Source organism: Streptopelia decaocto (genome assembly GCF_964273445.1).
Source record: "Streptopelia decaocto genome assembly, chromosome: 2".
NCBI classification, from domain to species: Eukaryota; Metazoa; Chordata; class Aves; order Columbiformes; family Columbidae; genus Streptopelia; species Streptopelia decaocto.
Window position 1 is genome coordinate 76,590,175 of NC_138655.1, and position 21,625 is coordinate 76,611,799.

The 21,625-nt window shown below is 38.5% G+C and overlaps 1 protein-coding gene across 1 annotated transcript in view; it reads right to left on the reverse strand.

The window, feature by feature from the left end:
• Window positions 1–21,625, reverse strand: part of CTNND2 (catenin delta 2) — a gene marked incomplete at its 5' end in the record, with an annotated part of 536,051 nt that overhangs the window by 297,272 nt on the left and 217,154 nt on the right. The window contains 2 exons of the mRNA XM_082045132.1: window positions 20,809–20,925; window positions 21,343–21,377. Coding sequence (XP_081901258.1) covers window positions 20,809–20,925; window positions 21,343–21,377 — 152 coding nt within the window. The remainder of the gene's footprint in view (window positions 1–20,808; window positions 20,926–21,342; window positions 21,378–21,625) is intronic.

The following is a 21,625-nucleotide window of genomic DNA, read 5'->3' on the forward strand; positions in this document are numbered from 1 at the left end:
CCTTTAAAATATTTATTGCTCTTCTCATCGTGCAGGACTCATCCTGATCTCAGTGAATTTCCCATGGCTGTTTTGTCAGCCTATCTTACCTTCCCTGTCACAGCACTGCACGGCAGGAAAGTCAAGTGCAGGCAATGAGCTGAAATTTGGGCTGCCAGACTGAAGGGCATTTTAGGAGCATGAACAGTGACATCTTCCACAGTTACTTAGTTGTTCTGTGAAACTAAAACATGTTCTAATATTCATTAAGTTCATGTACAAGTGATTTAGTTTATCATGTGCCCATAGCTAATTCCCCAATTTTTGCTCTGAGGGCAGGTATCAGACAGGGAAAGGCTCTTGCTACACTGAACCATTGCGTGGTTTAGACATGACCTCCCATAACCACTTTTAATGGTGAACTGTTTTGATGTGTCCATACACAAAGAACTACATTAAAGAACACCTACCGAATCCTTCCCTATGCCTTCACTGATTTTAGTCTCATCTAATTTTCAATAAACTAGCTTACTCTTTCATGGTGTCTGGGTCCAGCAGGTGAAATACAAGAGGAGAGAAAAGAAGAGGGTTATGCCTTGGCCATTGCATGAGTTACAAAGACTTTCAACCCAGAAGCTTTCATCTATAGCAGGGGTGTCAAACTCATTTTCACTGGGGGCCACATCAGCCTCGCGGTTGCCTTCAAAGGGCCAAATGTGATTTTAGGACTGTATAAATGCTTCTGTCCTAAAATCACATTTGGCCCTTTGAAGGCAACCGCGAGGCTGATGTGGCCCCAGGTTAAAATGAGTTTGACACCCCTGACCTATAGCATATTCAACAGCTTCATAGGGGTGATAGGTTCATCTTCTGGTTACTGATAGCAAGCTCATGAGAGCACAGAACGTGACACGAACCCTAAGGGATGTGAAATGATTATGTTGACTTTGCTCCTACAGAACAAGTGAATAGTTCAGTTTTTAAAAGACTCACAGTGGCAAAGTTCCAATGAAATAAATCCCAGGACATTCCTGATACAAAGGCCAAATTTTATGACCTTTAAGTCTTTGCCACAAGGATGTATAGCTGCTCCAAAAAGACATCCATTTAGAAAACACGCAAACAACCCCACTCCCAAATTAACATGGAGTGTATTTTTTTCCCGTAGCCTGTTTCTCAGAACTAGCAGAACCATTGTAACTGATAATTTCCAAAATCCAACATGAACTGCACATATTGTAAACAAATCATAGTAGGCTATATAAAGTGAAAGCATTTGCATTTAAATGTGGACTGGGATTATGCCACTATTTTACATATCAACACAATTTATACTGCAAAGTCAATTGCGTTCTTCAGAATATTCCAGATACAGGACAAATTTAGAAAGTTAGTTCTGGTTCTTGTGTTTACCTTGCAAGTGCAGAAGGAGGCAAGGCTCCATGTATGCTGTGAGGTTATAAAAATGCATCACATGGATAGGAGAGCTGAATTTAATCCTGCATGCATGCTTATAAATCCAACATACGGTAGCTTTCCATTCCCTGACTCTGCACATAGGGCTTACTAAGCATTTTCCATTTAACTGTTTTGTTGTTGTTGTTTTGGTTTGGTTTGTTTTTTTGTGTGTGTGTTTTGTTTGATTGTTTTGGTTTTGTTTGCTTGTTTTTAAAATTTTGTTCTTTCATGAAAAATATTTTGACAGGTTTTTTTTTTTTAATATCATAAGGAAAACACAGGTTTAGTTATAAAATGTATCTGTAGACTTTATTTTAATCTTTTGGATTATGAATTTTCACTGGGAATTTGCCTGTGATCAAGTGACATGATTAAGTTCAGAAAATTCATATAAGCATAACGTTCCAAGGAGAGGCAAAAGTTGCAGCAAGAAAGCAATTTTTTTGCATGAAAGTGTTTGTACTCATTCTGAAAGTAATTATGCTGTGACATTTCTAAAGCTTAAATAATGATTAAACTATCACATGCTATGAACTCAATATGTTTAAATTTTCATTGCATCTGGCTTTCAAGTGTTTCTTTCATATTACTATGGCTCGCTGAGGAATTTACATAGCCATCTAGAATCACATACATGGGCTCCCTGCACCATTTAGCCCAAACTCTTCCATGTACTTCAAGAAATTTCTCCAAACTGTAGAAAAAAAAATAGTAAGAAGTTTGGAGCACATGGTTTTAAGTTTACTAGATACTGTATAGCAGTTTTTATTTTGCACCTTAACAAGCAGTAATGAACAATTAAAACATACATACATTTGAATAAAGTAATTACAGAGTCATTTGAGAGAGACAGCCAGATAGATATTTAAATTTAAAATGAGTCCACATTTCTCAAGCAAATGTAGAATAGAGTTGTGGTTGCTCACCTGTAAAGAACTAAGTCTAAACTGAATATACAAACGATGAGATACATTTGAGATCAGAGTGATCTTGAAAAAATAAAGTTTCTTTTTCAGGACTTAGGGACTACAAGAAGTCCCATCTTGTCTGACATGGAAAAGATGGGTCATTTTTCTCATTAACATTCTTGAGATTTCAACCTGAAGGCAAAACCAAACCTTCTGAAGAGCCTGCAGTTCACCCAGAAAATAAGTGGTTTGTTTGTGTACTTCTATATGCTGATGTCTCTTGACAACAAACTGTTTCTTCCTGGCAAAAATTTAAACTGTGTTCTGTTGGTATAATAAAGTGTACATGCAACTATTTTTCATTTGTTTTCAGCAGAGCTAAGGCAGCTGGAAATTCTATATTTTCAGTTAGGCACTGAAAATCACTAGTTAACTACTGGAACGATTCAGTCTTATTTGTTCCCTTAATGCTACATAGTTAACTACCAATCTTCAATTTAAAATATGCTTGAAAACGAACACTTCCAGCTTGATAAGGCTTAGTTTAGCAGACACCAAACTTTCATTTCTAATTATCTTTTAAGAATATTCTTGAACAGTGAGTGTTCAAGTGAGAAATACTTTATATGGCTGTTTCGGGACAGCAGAATACTAGGCTACTTCTCAGTACCTGCATGTACTGTTTGAGCTTTATTAGTGCTTTCTAAGGCAACGCTAAAATACTTACAAGGACAGAACAAATACACATAAACTTCTAATTATTCTACTCCTAATGAAAGAAGTGATAAGACATTACAGACCAGTAAGGGGGAAAAAAGGCAAAATAGAAATAAAACAATAAAATTCCACGAGTATAATAATTTTAACATATTTCTCTATGTCATTCCTTAGTTTTCTCTTTTTTTTTTTTCCAAGTTATATTTTGCAGCATACTTAAAACAAGATCAAAGAAGTTTTCCATTGTGTGAAAAAGTGTGCTTTGCTTTTAAATAACAACCTATTCCTCAGCATAGAAAAGTTTTCACTTGTGCAACTGACTTTATACCTACATTTCTTCAGAAGAATTGCACTTGTGGATTGAAGAAGGGTCCGAAATGTCCATTCTTACATGCTCAGAAACTGGTAAGGGCTAAGGCTACTTTATTAATATCCATTGGAGTATGCTTGCCGATATCAGTAGGAGTCATGTCAGTTTTTAAGATATTCTAAGTGTATTAAAGTGGTGCATGCTCACAGAGAAAGTGTACCAATTAGATGTACAGTATGAAACCAATTTTTAACAAATATGATGCTGGTAAAAGAATACCTATATTATTAGAAATGTTTAGCATACCGAGTACGTCAGCAGCACTGTTCCATGTTTTAAGTGCATGTTTCTTTCTGCTAGTCCTCCTGCAACAAGAGGGGATTTGATGTCCCCTGGCTTTACCAGATTCCAAGACAAAGGCTCATAGCTTTGCTTTCTTCGCTTGAAAGCAACACCCGAGAGAAGCTGGGTGCTCAGTGGCCCATCGCGATCCACAGCCCTGGGCTAGGCAACAAAATGTCCAAATTAAGCAGAGAAAAGATTAGATTTTAAAATAAATAATTAAATAAATGAAAAGCAGGAAATAAAGACCCAAGTGAATCAGCACAGAACTGAATTTTGATTCAGTGAAAGTCATTAAGGCCTATGGAAGCTTCCGTGAGAGGTTACAAAAAATAGACATCAGGACTGTTAGTGATGGAATAGCCAGGAAACCTGGCTGGGAATCAGAGCTGGTGAATCATGACATGTTTTCTTCCCTTTGCCTGGAGGGTGGGGCTTTGTCTGGTGACCACTCAGTAGCAGAGCTCACCTGAACCATATCCCATAGTGGTCATAAGTAGAAGAATAACTCATGTAAGAAACCCACCAGGAAACTGGGCTCTCAGGAGCTTAACAGTGTCAGAAGTTAAGCAGTTTTCTAAGTGCTGAGAAATCATGCTGAATGCAAAGAGGCTACTCCAAGTACCCTTACACTGATTAGGGGTGGGGGGTGAAGAAGTACAACCTATTGAAATTTGCTGTTTTTAATATTACTACATCATGAGTGAGGATTTCAAAATAAACATATGGTGTAAGCCTGATAAGAATTAAGTACAGTCAGTATTCATGATGATATATTTATACTTAGAGGACAGCCAGGTAAGCTAGTAGGAATCTGTGGATTAAATGCATTTTAAACGCAATGAACTTTATATTTTTTCCTATCTTATATTGTAGCTCCATTGATGGGTCACAAAGCTAATTAGCCAGATGAATGTGAGATTCTTGTTAAGGAGGAATTCACAAAACAACAACAACAATAACTACAACAACAAAGAAATTGTTCCTTGTGGGGACATTAATGGCAGCCTACCCCTCATGTCCATCAAACATCTGAAAAGTTACTTCAGTTTCTTAATCCTTAGACCACAGTATCTCAAGGAATATATAACAAATTTTAAGTTTACAGTATGTAACAATTGAAGATAATACTATCGATAATACTAGAGCAATACTATGGTCAATTTTCAAAAGAATTAAAAAAAAAATCCCCGACAAACAAACGCAAACAACAAGGTTGAATAACAAAATGGGACTAATATATTACATTACAAAGCTGAAGTTATCATGGAACAAATATTCAATAATATATTGTCTGATAATTGTTCAATTATCAAATAATTATGGTATAATGACAAGTTACATATAGTACTATGATGTTACAAGATAAGGGCATGATTAATTCAGTATTCTAAATCTATGCAATAAGAATTGCATAAAATAATTACACTACAAACTATAGAAACATATACCTAGTCAGCCGCCATGACATAATTGCATGCTTGTTACTTAGTTTTTCATGTGAAATTCCCAACAAAAATATCATTCAAATGAAAGTGGAAAGATTTTTTTATCTCCTTCAGATTTTAAAGTCAGTTGGCTTACTGGGGCACATTTCCTTCTCCCAGTAAGTGGTAAAGTGGAGCACTACTATTGTGTTATACATTTCCATTTGGCTGGTCATCTATTGTGATGCCAGTTCTAATTGACAAAGGAAACAGACCAAAACGTGCTCACACAAGCATTTAATTAGCTCCCGTACCAATTATAAACAACACTTCACTCACCTTCGATCAGCTGACAGAAGTAGTAATGATAAATTATAGGGTAAGTGTAAATAAAGTGTTTTTAATTAGTGTAATTAATCACTTCACACATTCTTCAACCTGCTTTGCTCATGTGGGTAAGAGTTGAAAGAAAGCACTAGCAAAGCTCCTTTAATGTCCTTTAAACATTCATTTACAAAGTTAATAGGTTGAGGTGCCTCACATCCGAGCAAAAGGAACCATCTCCTAACTGTTAGTTTATGCCTAATTAAGGATTTCAAGCACCAAAAAGTCATCACTTACTGTTTCTTCTGCCTCTAAGATCATTTAGTTTGAGTGTGAAGTATTGATCCTGACCCTATGACCTACTTTTTTTTAAGTTCCTTTAAGTGTGTGTGCTCATGGTAAGTAGTTGCTGACCGCTTCTATAGCTAGGTTGTATTTGTTGCCCAGTTTTTCAAAGAAACAGATGACTAAAAAAAGATGTAATAAAATAAAAGATCAGGTCAGGTATCTGTAAAGTGGTCGCTCAATTTCTGAGTGTTCAACTGCACTTAGGATGCTGGGGGAATCTGCAACTAGACTGAAAGAATAAAACCAGGGATAGCTCTTGATGGTGACTTGTCAGTGTCCTTCCACAGTATTTGACAGTAAAGATGAGTGGATGATAGGGAAAGACAAGGTGGACAAACTTGTTGCTAGTGACAAAAAATTCTTTGGCATCTCACTGGTATATCCTGTTTTCCAAGTAAACTCTCCCTCCGAATCAGAAGGGTAAGGAACATTTCTGTATCTGCTTGTTTTAAACCCCTCCATTGAAACATGACCTATTTTGAGGTCATCCGAAACCTTCTTTGAAGGAACTCTCTTAGTGAGATAATTTAGGATGGTTTTGGAAAGCGGAGGCACTGAGTGAAAGGAAAGGAAGCCCTGCAAGTGCCTCAGGGGGTGGCAAGGAGCAGCCACCTTGCCAGTCAAGCACAGATATCTGTCCCCTCTTCCTAATTTTCTAGTCTCCGGGGGAGTAGCAAAGAGTGCAGGAGGAGGCAGGGGGCAATTGTGGGAAAAACCCTGGCAACTAGATGGTAGACCTTTGTGGCTATCATAAAAAGATAAGATGTTTTCTTAATTACAGGCAGAAAAAGGAGAGATTAAACCAAGGAAAACTAGGATCTGAAGATGAAAACCAATTCTGTCAGCTACAACTGGTCAAACAGATTCTGTAGGAAAAGGACTTTCAAGCCAACTGTTAGTCAGATCTCAAAGAGAAGACAGCAAGTAGCTATAATGTAACAGTAATAAGAGGCATTGTCCCCATTCTCCTTCTAATCCAGGACTAGTACTAGAATAGAACTAGGAAAATATTTCAAGATCTACCTTCTAGGAGATATTAAATATTAAAGACATCAGTAGCTTTATATTACAATAAAAAATGCAAAGGTTGCAATATAACAAAGGTATTATGTTGCATACTAATGCAGAAATTTGGAAAAAAAAAAAGGAGAAGGAAGCAAATACATACTTGAAATTAAAAAAATAAATGATAATACTTTATAAGCTAAATCACAAGCAGCTCCCTTGTTACAAAATGAACACATCTCTTTAGATCAGAGGCAGCAATTCTTAAACGGCTACACTGAAAACAAACTTGGTTTACAAAAAAGGAAAGTAATTTATATGCAATACCATGCTCTACCAGCATTAAGAGGCCTATGTTCTACCTACAAATTCAGAAAAGGGTTTTAGTGTTGCTACAGAACCTATTCTTAGGTACTAGAAAATGGGATTTGGTGGAATACATTCAAAAATGTAGAATAAGTTCATTTACATCCAAGAAGTCTATAAATGATATGTATCTGGAGAACTGATGCAAAAAATAGGCTGATACCATTGTGTAAGGGAACAATACAAGGATATCCCTTCTAACTCTCTTTCTGACCCAATTACTATTGGAATGGAAGATGAAGAACACTTTATTTCAAGAGTAAGTCAAGTGGGAATAGAATATAGTTTCATTACATGATTATTATCTTACGCTTTTTACACAAGATAAAAATTCTTTCATTATTGTAAGAAGAAAACAGAGGTGTTGGCTAGGATTTTAAATAATAAATCACTACTCCAAGGGATAGTAAAGCAGCACAAATGTCCACAAGAAGTTGTAGGAAACCAGAAGACCTGAAGTGGATAGAAAAACTTAAGGCCTGAATTCCACCCTGAGAGTAAATGTTGGTTTTGATTACTGAAGTATGGTTATATTATCATCTCAGTTTGGGGGCAGAAGGATGGCACTGATGTCAAACTCAGGGATGATGCCTGACACTACCAGGTTTACAACTACTGTGTAACGCTAATGAAGTGTCTCCAAATCCATGTGCGATTAAACTCGGACCAGAGAGTGGCAAATGTGATCTCCTCTTAATGTCTGGCAGAATCATGTTTCAAAACTTTGGCATTCACAAAATATTGCCTGATGGTTAAGGTTCATAAACTGTGCTCCTGTGAGGAACAGGAAGAAAACCAGAGAGAAATAAGTAATTTCTCAATAACTGAGCTTAGTAGGGAAGTATTTAAGGGGGAAAAATTCTTTAGGGATAGATAATTTTTAGGGCAAAAATTTGTAAGCAATATATTATAAAGATAATAGAATTTCCAGTAAGTTTACATAAAATCTTCTGGAAGTTAGGAAGTGTGTTGCAAATATGAAATACTAGCAGACTCAGGGAACAAGGTAACAGCAAAGTCTAAGCAATCCTGACAAAATGGGGTAACTTCAATGTTATTTACTCAGACGGCGTTGATTTTGCTTTCTATACCATACCACACATAGCATTACTCCAGATGTTTGTGTGAAATGTAATAGAGCCAGATCTTCTTTCATAAGCAATGCTTCATAATCTTTGACAGCAGGAAAAAATCTGGAGTTCCATTACTAATGAGAGAAATTACTGATGATGCTAGAGAACAATACCTAAAGACATGCAGCGAGCAACAACAGGTTTATACATATTTAAGCTCAGAATACATAAATTCCCCTTGTCTTTGGTTTTTAATAGGAAAAGCTATCCTAAATTTAGATTAAAACCAAGGATAACCTACTACTGTAAATTTTTAAATGACCCCAAGATAAAACAACTTCTTTTGTAGAAGATTAATCATATTTTATGAAATCGCTTGCTAAACTCTACAGATATCGAAATCAGTCTCTGAAGGAGATAATTTATCATTGGCCATTACAATGATGTGCATTATAGGAGCAACAGATAGAAACATCATAGGAACAAGACAAGCAGCAAAGATAATAACTTAATTACATTTCTGCACTGTGGAGGACATAAAGAGGAAAAATCCTCTAGCCTTCCATCTAAGGATATCTACGGATGATCTGGAGCTCTTTTGGCAGTAAAATTGCTGCTGGCACTTGTTACACCTCCATGAGAAGCCTCTGCCAACCAAACCTTGTCTGTGACCCAAGGCAGTCATGATGTGAATTACACAAAGAATATAAATCACTTCTTTCCCCAAATGGCATGATTTGCTGGTGGTGACAATGTTACTTCTGTGAAACTCTGCAGGTGGTACGCAATACTAGGAGTGGCAGAAGTCACACAATACTTCACCATAACAGAAGCTCGCTGTCTATTAAAGGATCAGACTGTGGAACCGCAGGAGAACAGTACCTGAACTGGGCTTCTGGATGGGATAAGATACATTTCTGAATGTGACTACAAGAATAAACTTGAATCCAGGAGAAGGCACTGCATGCAGCAACACTGACAGCAAGCTCCACTCAGAAGGAACTGTTGTGTTTCCATTTGCGACACACTGAATTTTGGCATAAATATTTGCTAATTTTTAATTTGTGTTTTCATTATCAGTGTCCCATTTTGCAAAGAATAACTACATTTAAAATGGAGTGCTTTGTTTACAGAAAAAAAAAAAAAAAAAGAAGCCAAGTTAATGAAGAACATATTTTGCATGACTAAATCCTAATTTTTGGAAGTATTTTATACCTTTAAAGACCAACTGTGAATGTCAAGCATTCCTAGTCACCCTCTGTGTCTAGCACAGCCTAAAACTGCTATTGATAGTATTAAACTAATGTATTGCCTTTTTGTTTCTAAGCAATAAAATCAGATGGTTGTAGACATCACACAAACATGACTCACAAGGAAGCTGAATGCTTTATCAGAAAACAAAAAAAAATAGACAAATCCTTCTGATAGACTTTAAAAAAGCCTACCAGCTTCTGACTATAAAGAATATAAAACTACTCACAGATATATGGATCTAATACAAAAGGCATCAGTAGATCTATTAAGCTATTCTGTTGTTCTATGAACTAAACTAGCACAAAACAGCTTTCCTCTTCTTGTGTAAAGTAGAACTCCACTTTTTCCTGACCTTTGACAGGCTTAAATCTTGAATCTTTTCTGTCCAAAACTGAAAATGGCTATTTGGTCTCTGAGGCAAGCCAGTTCAGAATGTGTTCCGCTCTGCCTTGGAAGTCAGTTAAGAAGTCAAAAAGGTCAAAATTTTATTACAATCTTTTTCATCTGCCAAAAACTCTTCTGCCATAAACCAGAGAGTACACCCTTTCTTTCTGCTTTCTCTCTCCAAAAATGTGCACCTCTCTCTGTTCTCATGTTGTACTCCGAAATTTCATTTCTCCATTTATAAGGTCAGAATGGAAAAAACAGAGGCAGCTCTCTACTCCGTGCTATAGAAGTCACAAAAAACCTACTTCATTGAGAGCTATGTAAACTGCATGTAAAACAAAGAAGCCCAAACCCAAACCCACACCTGCCAAGATTTTCTGTTTCATATACATCATTTTACACAGGCTAACAAGCCAACTATCTCTTTTTCAAGGCTGCATCTACACACTGCTTATACTCAGGAGCTGGCACCAGCGGATCCCAGAGCGATGTGGCTCTTGGCACATCTGATTGTGCCACTATGGCATGAGGAGGGCGAGTGCTTTATCAGTCTGTCGTCAGGATGTGGGCGCATTTGTTTCCTGGCCTGTACTACAGACACAATATTTACTGATGTTCTTTTGCATTGTAGGTTTGGGTGCCAAAAGTCTTGCTTTGTTCTGCTCCTACAGAAGCTACCACAAGTCACTGTCATTTTCTAATGAATTTCAGTAACTGCTTCCTGTGGTGGATAAGGGAACACCTGGTTGCCTGTGCAGGATTTGTGTTTACCAAAGGCTAAGCATTACAAGCTTTTCCATCTTTGTTGTTGCTACTAATTGTTCCTTCTTTCCTGGTCTTGACTCTCTCACCTCTTAATTTCCCCCTTCTATATATGTCTTGCTGCTACTGCTCCTGTGTTAATTTGACATTCACGTTTTGTACTACAGTAATAAAGTCAGATTGTGAGGGTTGTTTTCTTTAGGCAAAGATTTTAAGCCAGTTGCACAGCATAAAATTACAGCAGATACCAAAGCTGGATTCATCTCAGGACAAACAAGCTCAGAGATATGAAGTAATATTGTGAAATTAGTATGGCATTTAAATAGAAAAGCACATTTAATCATGTAGACATAACTACATATATGAACTCCAAGAAACATGCTGCAGGTGACAGTACATTGAAACAAAAAATCTCCCTACAGAATACTGTAAAGAAATGGAAGGAAATTAAAAATTACTTAGTTGCAATGTTGCCATAGTGTTACCTCTGGACTCTCAACATGCCACACCAATGAGCAATGTGGATTCACTTGAAGTTACCTAAGCATGTAAAAAGTGAGGACAGTAAGGCCACTTTTACACAGAAAATGTTTTTATTTTTTAAAATTATTTTTATTTTTTTTAATCTGAGAATGAATCATCATCTGTTTTAGGGACAAGACACTGAGGCTTCATTTCATAATGTGTGAAAACAGAAAAGTTAGAGGAACTAGAAAAAGACAAGATGGAATTGAAACAAGGAGGGAAGCAACAGACATAAGGATATGGTAAGACAGGAACGGGTGATTTAGGGAAAGATGGGACAGGAAGAAAAGGCAAGAGAGCACAGGAAAAGAGAGGACTAGGGAGAGATACTAAGGTGGCATTGAGTGTCTCCGGCTGGAGATTCCTACCAGAGAAGAGAAAATGCAAGAGGCAGCCTGCAGCAGTTTAGGTCACTAGGAGGGGCATGCAGTGGACCATCATGTTTTGAACAGTGCTTCTGCAAGTGGCTTCTACTGCTTTCTCCCCAAGAAGCCTATAAACCCCCTCCAGACACCTACCAATCTACAGCATGGCCACAGAAGAATTCAGGTGATTGAAGCCCTGCACAGTAGGGTGCCCACAGCAACTCCTGTGCCATGCTGAGGAACAAGGGAAAGCAGAAGCTGATTTCCTGAGTGGCGATAGTTCCTTCAGCCTTCACTAGGCCTATGGCTTGTAAACCACCACACATGAACTTGAAGACAGGGAGCAAACCAAAGCAGAACGAGATCAATTGGATCCAAGCCACAGATCCTAACACTACACTGTCAGAAAGCCACAGTGGACCATGGCTGGTGAAGCAGATACCAAAGCCTGACAGGAATCCCGATGGTGAGAGCCATATTGTGGCTCTGCTTCTAAGTTTGACTCTTAGCAGTGTCTCCTCCTGCCTGCATAAGGGAAGAGAATGAAAACAATAAACTTCGCTCACACCCTTGAAGTGAGAAGACTGCCATGAATTTAATAGGACGCGATATGTCAGCAACAAAGACATAACTGTTTTACCTGGCCCTTACCATCCTGATACCGTGATAAGAGCAGAGGTTATGCAGTACTGAATGACAGTGTTTGAGCTACAACTTTTCATCTGATGCCATTCTCAAGACCTTTGAACTCTGCCTCTGACAGAAGATGAAAGGAATGAAGCCTAAGCTCAGGATGCTCATGAAGCATCTCCTGAGGCAGCACTGGCTGTTAACACTGATGCTAAGATGTAAGAGATGGCTCTCCGGTCAGCACTAGAGCCTGCTTCATATTCTAAAATCTTAATGTCTTAGCAGGGTCTAGTGGTGAATCTACATAAACGTTACATGGTTAGCTATTTTGTTAAGACATTAATCTTCTGCTGAGGACTGCCCCTGGAAGAGATCTCGGTGTTTGCTACCAGCCAGTGGCTATTGCAATGTTAAATGACGTGGTAATGAGTTCATGCTCACATTTAGTGTGACTAGGGCCATCAAGGGGAGGTGGATAAAGGAAACAACATCTTATACCCATTTCTCAGACATCTAAGTATTTAACAACTGCTTTAAAAAACTGAATTTCACCCAGAGTTGAGACAATTTCTGTACAGCTTTCTCTGTGAGAACACAGAACAAATTACCATGAGACCACCCTTTAACAAAAGGTGTCCACCTTTCAGGAGATTTACCTCACTAGAAACTGGACAAAGATGACTTTGAAACCCCAAATTTTTGAAGACAAAGTATTGAAAAAGCCTGTATTGTAAGAGATGGGTGGAATAGGGAGCGGCATCCAAAATGCCCAACCATGAATATTTACCCTGAGTATTATTACAATATTGACAGAAGTTTCATCAATAAATCAAAATATTCTCAGACGTCATACTCTGAGAGATTTATCTGGAGGTAAGAACTATTGAGTCAGACAACTACCAGGTTTGCAGTAATGCAGCAGAAGGAAAAGTGGTGTGACCCGTGGTTTGCACTTCTGCCACTTCTACTCTAAAGATTCCAAACCTAAAACGAAAGAGGGCACACATGCTTCCTAGGTGTTTTTCAGTTCTGAAACATACTCAAAGAGCGCATGATTTTATTGGTACGTATGTTTACCAGCAGATCCCAGGAGAACGCTGCCTTTGTGTGCACAAAGAATGACTCAGCTGGATTGCCCCGGCTCTCAGAGCAGATAATGAAATGGAAATAACTTCATCTATCAACAAATTGTGAGGTTCACTGATGCCAAATTTCATCTCATTGAGCACGTCAGACATCTGACAGGTGGCAATTTCACAAAGCAAGAGCTATGGGATGGAAAACACATAAACACACATCCTTTTACACATTAATAGTGTAAATAGTGCCTTTTTGTTTCAATCACTTTCAGTATCTATGAATAAAGCAGCTGACAAAGGATGAAAATCATAAAGGTTGAACAAAGAGTGCTTTTTCAAACTGGGACATCTGCTTTCACACTGAGTAAGGAGGATCTCTCTTATTGCAAAAAAATTGCTGAAACAGAACCAAATTAAGATAGTAAAATAAGAGCTTAGCCCATCTTTTTAGCCTCAGAATTAGACAGATTATTTAAGTGAAAATCACATCTGTCTAACACAACAGCTTTATATAATTTCATGTGATAAAAATAATCTGTTCTTGTAACGTAAGACATTATTCACAGGAAAAAAATCAACAGCTAAATGGTACTACTACCCATTTGTGCTGTATTTGGGGCCAATAATTTCAAGTGACTTAAAAAGTTAATATAGTGTGGGATTGAGTCCTCAGTGGTGAGCCATGTGTTTTCTTCCCCAGAAGGACTAAGACACCCTTAACTGCCTGTATATCTGTCAACATGTAGCCTCAGTGAAGTGCACTCTGAAATGGCATTAACCAAGAAGGCAGTGTCATTTAATCTACATTGCATTTATTTCCTACCAGTGTGCTTAATTCTGTAATTAATCCTGAGCACCAGGACAACAGGATCATGAAAATAAAAATACATTCAGAAAATTTTGGGAAAAAAAATGTCTGGAGTACTGGCAAAGTCAGGTGGGAAAAACTCCAATTCCAATATAAACCACTTATTTTTAAAATGGAATTTAAAATGTAGCATTTTAAAAAACATCAGGTAATTGGAAGACACATCCAAAAGTTTTTCTCATCCATGTCAACAAGAACTCTGTGGCTGCAGTCTGTGCTATCTGTTTAGAGAGCAAAGAAGGAAGGTTGCCACATGAAGTGATTAAGCAAGTGAAAAATAGTGAAACGATTCCGTTATGTTAGAAACTTAAACACCATAATCCTTTTAAGACCAGTTTTATGCTCATTTTGTGGGGACTGAAGCAAAGGAAATAGCATGAAAGATTTAAGTATAGATACCTTAAATTAAAATCAGAGACTTCTGGATTAGGAGACATTTGAGCCTGTGGTTTAAGTTATGAAGAAAGTGCCAATGGATTTGCTCAGTAATCTCAGAGGTCTGTCTAACCCTCATTTTGATAGTGCCAAGACAGAGGGAGTAACTGTTGCCTGTCTCTACCACTGTAGCCTGTAAGGATTCAATGCAGTCTGGAAGGATTCAATGAGCTTTGGCTAATGATCTCAGAAATGGTTTTGATGCTAGTATCATGTCAGTCTTCTGATGTGGCATCCACAGGGATAAGGGAATGGGGGTACTAGTAGGAGGGAAAGAAATACAGGACCCATATATTCCTCTCTTTCCATATTTATCTCACTCTTACACTACCCATCTGTAAAATGCAAATTTGCAAATATTGGCAGGAAAAGGTAGTTCGGTCCTTAATGAGGCCTCCAGTTTCTCTCTGGACATCTGGGGGCCGTGGGCAGTTCATCAGGACCTTTCCTACTTATCTGCATGCCAGACTGTGACCTTATCAAGTCTTAATGCCAAACGCTCTCAGCAATCACACTTCTTCACTCAGAGTTGTATATCTGTGTTTACTTTCCTTCTTTACTTGAAGCTTTCTACCTTTTCAATTCTTCTTACATGTAATGGGGGCAAAGAAAAGAAGGAAAAAAAAAGGGGAGGGGAGGGGAGGGGAGGGGAGGGGAGGGGAGGGGAGGGGAGGGGAGGGGAGAGGAGAGGAGAGGAGAGGAGAGGAGAGGAGAGGAGAGGAGAGGAGAGGAGAGGAGAGGAGAGGAGAGGAGAGGAGAGGAGAGGAGAGGAGAGGAGAGGAGAGGAGAGGAGAGGAGAGGAGAGGAGAGGAGAGGAGAGGAGAGGAGAGGAGAGGAGAGGAGAGGAGAGGAGAGGAGAGGAGAGGAGAGGAGAGGAGAGGAGAGGAGAGGAGAGGAGAGGAGAGGAGAGGAGAGGAGAGGAGAGGAGAGGAGAGGAGAGGAGAGGAGAGGAGAGGAGAGGAGAGGAGAGGAGAGGAGAGGAGAGGAGAGGAGAGGAGAGGAGAGGAGAGGAGAGGAGAGGAGAGGAGAGGAGAGGGAAAGGGAAGGAAAGGAAAGGAAAGGAAAGGAAAGGAAAGGAAAGGAAAGGAAAGGAAAGGAAAGGAAAGGAAAGGAAAGGAAAGGAAAGGAAAGGAAAGGAGAACTGACTAGGTAGTAAAAGGAATGAATCTGAAGTAGTTGTGTGATTTTGAAAAGGTGCAGTGATGGAAAGGGGAGGAAAAACGTGTCCCATTTCCTTCATTCCCCATCTTTCCAAGTTTTCTATTTTGAAATATTAATTTTTGGTCTCCACAAATACATCCTTATCCCTTGAAAAATGTGTGTTGTTTTTTTTTTTCCACATCTTCCCCCACTAATTCATCAATTCTGCCACAAAAATACCCTTCCTAACCTACAGTCACTTTTCAGTACTCCTGTGTCTTACGTCTGTCTGAAACATCCCTAGTACTATCTCTGTCCTGATCTAAATTACGCTCTCCTACACGTTTCCTTCCCCAGTGATTTCAGGTCCTACACTTACTGCGCATTGCTGTCCCTCTCCCATGACTCATCTTTAGTGTGTTATATGCAATTAGCTTGGCTCTCATATGTCTGGTCTTTCCCCTGATCCTATTTAAAGCAACAGTTATCTGTCCTGGTTTGTGCAGAAGTATTTTTGAGTTCCCGTTAGAGAGAGACAATGGTGGAGGGAAGAAATAGTTTCAGAGAGGAGCAGCCAGCTCTGCAGTCAGCTCCAGGCTGCCATGCTGGGTGTTACAGAGATGCACAGCAGGGAGGAGGACAGATTGAGTGCCCTCAGAGCCATGCTGAGGGGCCAGGATGGTCCTTGGGACACACTGGAGCTCATGGCCACTGCCACCAGCAGCAGCCTGTACCTGCCCACCCTCCGATTCTGCGGGTACGCATGGACCACCATCGTTCTGCTGATGACATCCCCATAAACATTTAAGACAGGCTGAACTCATACTTTGACTCCACAAAAACTATGTCAGATCACATTTGCTGTAAAGGGGAGTGGTGACAGATCTATAGTTATGTAAAGATAAAGAGAAATCACTGCAGCATAGGGAGCTGGAACACAATGATGCAGGTTCAGGTCTTAACTCAGCTGCAACTTCTGGTGAAATTCTAGAAGTTTCCTTATTTTTTTTTTGTTTGTTTGCTTATAACTGGAAGCACATTAATTTTGGGAAGCCAATTTATAAATTGGGACAAAAGAAAGAGATGGGACACAGTGCAAGAGTTGCCCTCAGATGAATATAGCCTTGTCTCATGGTCAGCACAACCCCACAAAACTTGTATGAGAGAATCCAGCAGTTAGGAATCTGCTTGTCTTTGTCTGATAATTATTAGCTTATAAAAGTGATTGCTCTGCTTGCATTCCCCTAGGTTAATAAAAGCTCCCCTAAATTAATAAAAGCATGATATTAACAAAGCAGTAGCTATGTATGTTTTTATTTGCTGGTTGACATTCAGTAAGGATAATTAGTGAGCATCTCTATTAGCAATACAGAATCCCTCCTGTGTAAGCCCCTTTCATGTGACTTGTCCCATTAGCCTTTCTTCATGGCTTTTATTTACTACTAAAGGAATAGCACATGCAAAGTGGTGTTTGGGATTTAGAGTGTTGTAACAGCCGCCTGCTATGTGATGACTTTTTAAAACTAATTCTGAGAAAATCAGAGTGCGTGAAACTGAATCGTAAAGATTCTGGCTACAGACACACTAATCCTCTACAAAGGCAGAGCTACTGACAGATGAACTCATTAGACTAGACACACACAGTTCAGAAAAAAGAAGCTGTGGTCACGGCCCTGGACAGGCTTTCATATGATGATTTTAAAAATCTGCCTCAACCTGACTAGCACTGCTGCGGCAGGATAGAAATACTCTTGTCAGAGTCAGCCTTGTTATATAAAATACAGCAATACATTCAAACTGCAGAAGATAACTGAAATTGTATAATCAAGAGCTCAAAAGTTAGCAGACATGAGCTCAAGCTGCCTTTCCTGAATCATTGCTCTTCCTCTTGCTCCTTGACTTACAGGCAGTGCACACAATGCAAAACAATTCAGGGTTCTGTGGCCACTTCCTTTTTTACTGCAGGACCTCAGGCCTTCCTTGAGAAATGTCCAAGAAAAAGAAAAAAAAATATGGCACCCTGGTGGATTATTCTACGACACTCAATGTTTTCTTCAAATATATCACAAATAATGTTTTTTATGATACCTGTAAGGTGAGACATATATCTAGCTCTTACTTTCTATTTGTAGATTGAAGGTATTAAGAGCACAAAGTGTCTAAGAAATAAAAATGCTGTGCGTGAGACACTTCGGAATGAGTTTTAAACTTCCTTTTATATTATGCTTCATATGTTTGAGACTTTACTTCCACAGTGTCCAGTTACAGATGTTTGTTCTCAGCACACCTGTGAACTAACAGGGAAAATCTAAAACTAGGTATCAGTAGAAGATACCTAGATACCTCACAATTATATAATCAGAACTTTAGGACATGAAGGAGGGATACAATTCAATATTAAGTGCAAAACTGAACTGTGAAATATGAGAGTTTTGTTTTCATTTAGCGTGTGTATTCTACTCATTGCTTAGAGAAGTTAGAAGCACTCCAGATGAAATCTTCCTTCAGTATGCTGTGTGATCTGAGCCTTCCCTTTGGGGTAAATGAGGCATGGACAGAAAATGTACAAAACAGGGCGTGATAATAAGTCTTCTATAATGCAGTAACATGAAAGTCAAGTTATGTTGTACAGACAGCCTTGACTTTGGTACTTTTGACTTTGCAAACTCAGTAACATGTTAACTGTCTGATGTGTTTGTGATATTTTATTCTACATTGAAAAAAGATCCTCAAAACCAAAAAGAAAATCCAGTATTTGACATCCTAATTCAATTTATGAGTGGTTAGCAGAGCTGCAACTGTTAGCTTTGGCATATATATTTGATTCTTAATTAAAACCATACATAACAAATAGCAATCTAGTTTCATTATGAGGTGGGTCTGGAGCAGAGGAGTATGGGGCACCGAGCCAGAAGGCTTCACAAAATTTCCTGACAATGAAAAAAACAAGCTTGCAGCTCTATGGGGAAACCTGCTCCCTTGTGAGCAGATGCACTTGCCTCTTCTCTCCAAACGTACATTTCTTAGGGACAGCTGTTGTCCTGTCCATAACTTTATCAGTATTTCCCTTCTCAAGTGTCTTTCTCATCACCCGATTGTTTCCTCTCTTTGCATCTAACTCCCAATCCCAAGAATAAACCATCCAACCAAGCAAATTCAACTTTCAATTTTCTGACCTTACCTCCTGCTTCAACAAATCTCAGTTCCTTCCCTGCTGGTTCTCCACACAATCAATATCTATTGCTCCTCTTCTCCATCACTGTTTTCCATTTGCCCACATTCCTTATTCTCCTTCCTATTTGTGTCTAAATTTACTTTAGTTTTCCTCACATATTCAGACTTCTCCATCTTTCCCTAACACTGTTTTCTTAGGCTCCATCTCTTAATACAGTTTCTAGCAGATGCCCATTCAAGCTAGCCTCTTCCTGTCCCCACTCTCCTCTATTGCCATCTCATCATTTTCATTTTTCTCTGGAATCACAGTATGGAGGCAATCCTTATCATGGTAGCCATTTAATGTGTTTCTCCTCCCCTTTAAATGAAGAAATAAATGTAAGGGGAAAAAAACCATGGCAAATAAAGGCTTACATTGTTGCATCATGTCCAAATCAAAGATTAGATACAACAACATTCTAACAAACATGTTAGTGACCCTGATGGCCCAGAAATCTCATGCATACATAAAGTGAAAAATTTTCTACTGCCCCAGGATTGTCAGCTATCAATTTTACTCCACATTCTATTTTAAAAGAATGAAAAGTGTTCTGATACATTAGAATTCTGCATTCAGCCTTGCAGTGCCTTGCTTTCACCTGAAATGATAACATTTCACCACTGCTAGAGACACTTTGCCGAAGGTGGCTCTCACACTCCATTAGCCTTTCCAGAGGAAGGGGAGATCATCCCCCTTGGTTTTGAAGAAGCAGACTTTGAGCAAACACCTTGAAAGATGTGACTCAATCAGAGGGTACTGGGCAGCAGGAAATTGAAAAAGACAAAAATGGCTCAACTGAGCAGAGGGAAAGAGATGTAGAAGAATAATAGAAAAACTGAAGGGCCAAGGCAGTGTCAGAAGCAGCAATAGGAGAGAAGTTAAAGTGGGTATATATTGTGGCAGAGGGGAACAAAGTTTCAGGTAGGAGACTGAGGAAAAAGAAAGGAAAATAGAGATTTAACCGGCTTTTTCAATATCTAGTGCTACATCTGATAACAGACCTGTTAACCCATTTGAAAACTTTGTCTCAGTGTATGTGACTCATGAGCACACGCATTTGCAGAAATCTGCTCTACAAACACATTGAGCGACACATCGTTCACTTTTGCTGTGAGTTGTTCTTGATTCACTTTTCCAACGGCTGGTCCTAGCAGAACACACTTCTGCAAACAATGGGGCTGCCACATTACCAACCTTTGAGAAAAGACTTCAGCTTTCTTGTTACAGCTCCCACTCTCTGCATCATCTTCCAAAAACTCACTGAACTATTTCTGTCTGTCCATTTGAAAATTCTAGTCTTAAGGAGTGCCACCTTCCTGGCCAAGTAGTTAAAAGGAGCCACAAAAATTACAGCCCCAAGCTCCATTTTGTTCTATTACTTTTGTGTACTGAAAAAAAGTGCTGTTTGGAAGTTACTTTTGTAGTGATGATGCTGACATGACCTTATACTACAGTACAGCAATACTACAGTTGCACACTACTGTCCTCAAAATATACTCAAAATATACAAAACAAAAGCTGTTGTTGGTTTTCTTTGTTTGGGGTTGAGAGGGGAGGAAGGGGGGTGTTTTCTTCTTGTTGTCGGGTTTTTGAGTGTGTGTGTGTATGTGTGTGTTTATGGGTTTTTGTTTGGTTTGATTTTGGTTTATGTTCATTTTGATTTTGGTTTTTGTTCTTCCTCCCAACTTCCAGTGAGATTCTCTCCATTACCAACAAAACAAAATATTAAACTTCCAAAGGCAATGAGGCAATTTGCTTGTTCAGAACTACACTGTCTTCTGCCAATATCAGAAAATAATCAAGAAAAACATAATAGGAAATGCATTCAGTTTTAAAGCATGGAAAGTTACAAATACATCTGTGTTCTGGCAAACACATTTCTAGCAACTTACTTTCACTGGCTGAATAATCCTGTGGATCGAGTATCCCTGATTCCTGAAGTGATCTAATGCAGGAGTCCACCAGCTCCAGACCAGTGGTGAGCTCATCTTCTATATCCTTCTGACCATCTGTAATAAAATTAGACACATAAAAATGTAAAAGAAAGGCAAAAGTTAAAGCCAGTTACAAGACAAATAGTAAAACCTGTTACATGTGACTAAGCATTCACAGCTGAAGAAGGAATGGAGAACACACCAAGATCACATATTCAGAGGAGGCTGGCCATATTGAAAATGTCATCCTGTGAAAGAGCGGCCTTGGATTAATCTCCAAAAAAAAATCAAAGACACATTTGGCAATGCCCCCTCTCAAAACTCTACAGTAGTCTAGTTTTGCATGTTTTTAAGTATGGTTTTGATGTACTAGCAATGAAAAAAAAAAAAAATTACATAATGCATGTTGTTTTCCTCCCTATCTTCTTCAGAAAATATGATCATTCTAGGAGAAAATATACATAATACATGTGTCTTAGATAAGTGCATTACCTTGTGTTTGCCAGTGAAACTGCTCTTCTGTTGAACTGGAAAGAAAAAAAAAAAGTGTTATTTTTTTAATGAAATGATTCAGTAGTGTGCCATCAATATTGAGATCTAAATCTATTCTGAAGGAACTGATTTAAGAATAAAGCAGCTGAGCTAAGAATAAACAACATACTTAAAATATATCAAGTATTATTTTACATATATTTTAAATTAATGACTTGCCCATCACTCATTCAGCAGCAGGGAAGCATCTTCACTTCTTAATTAAGTACTTTAAAACATACAT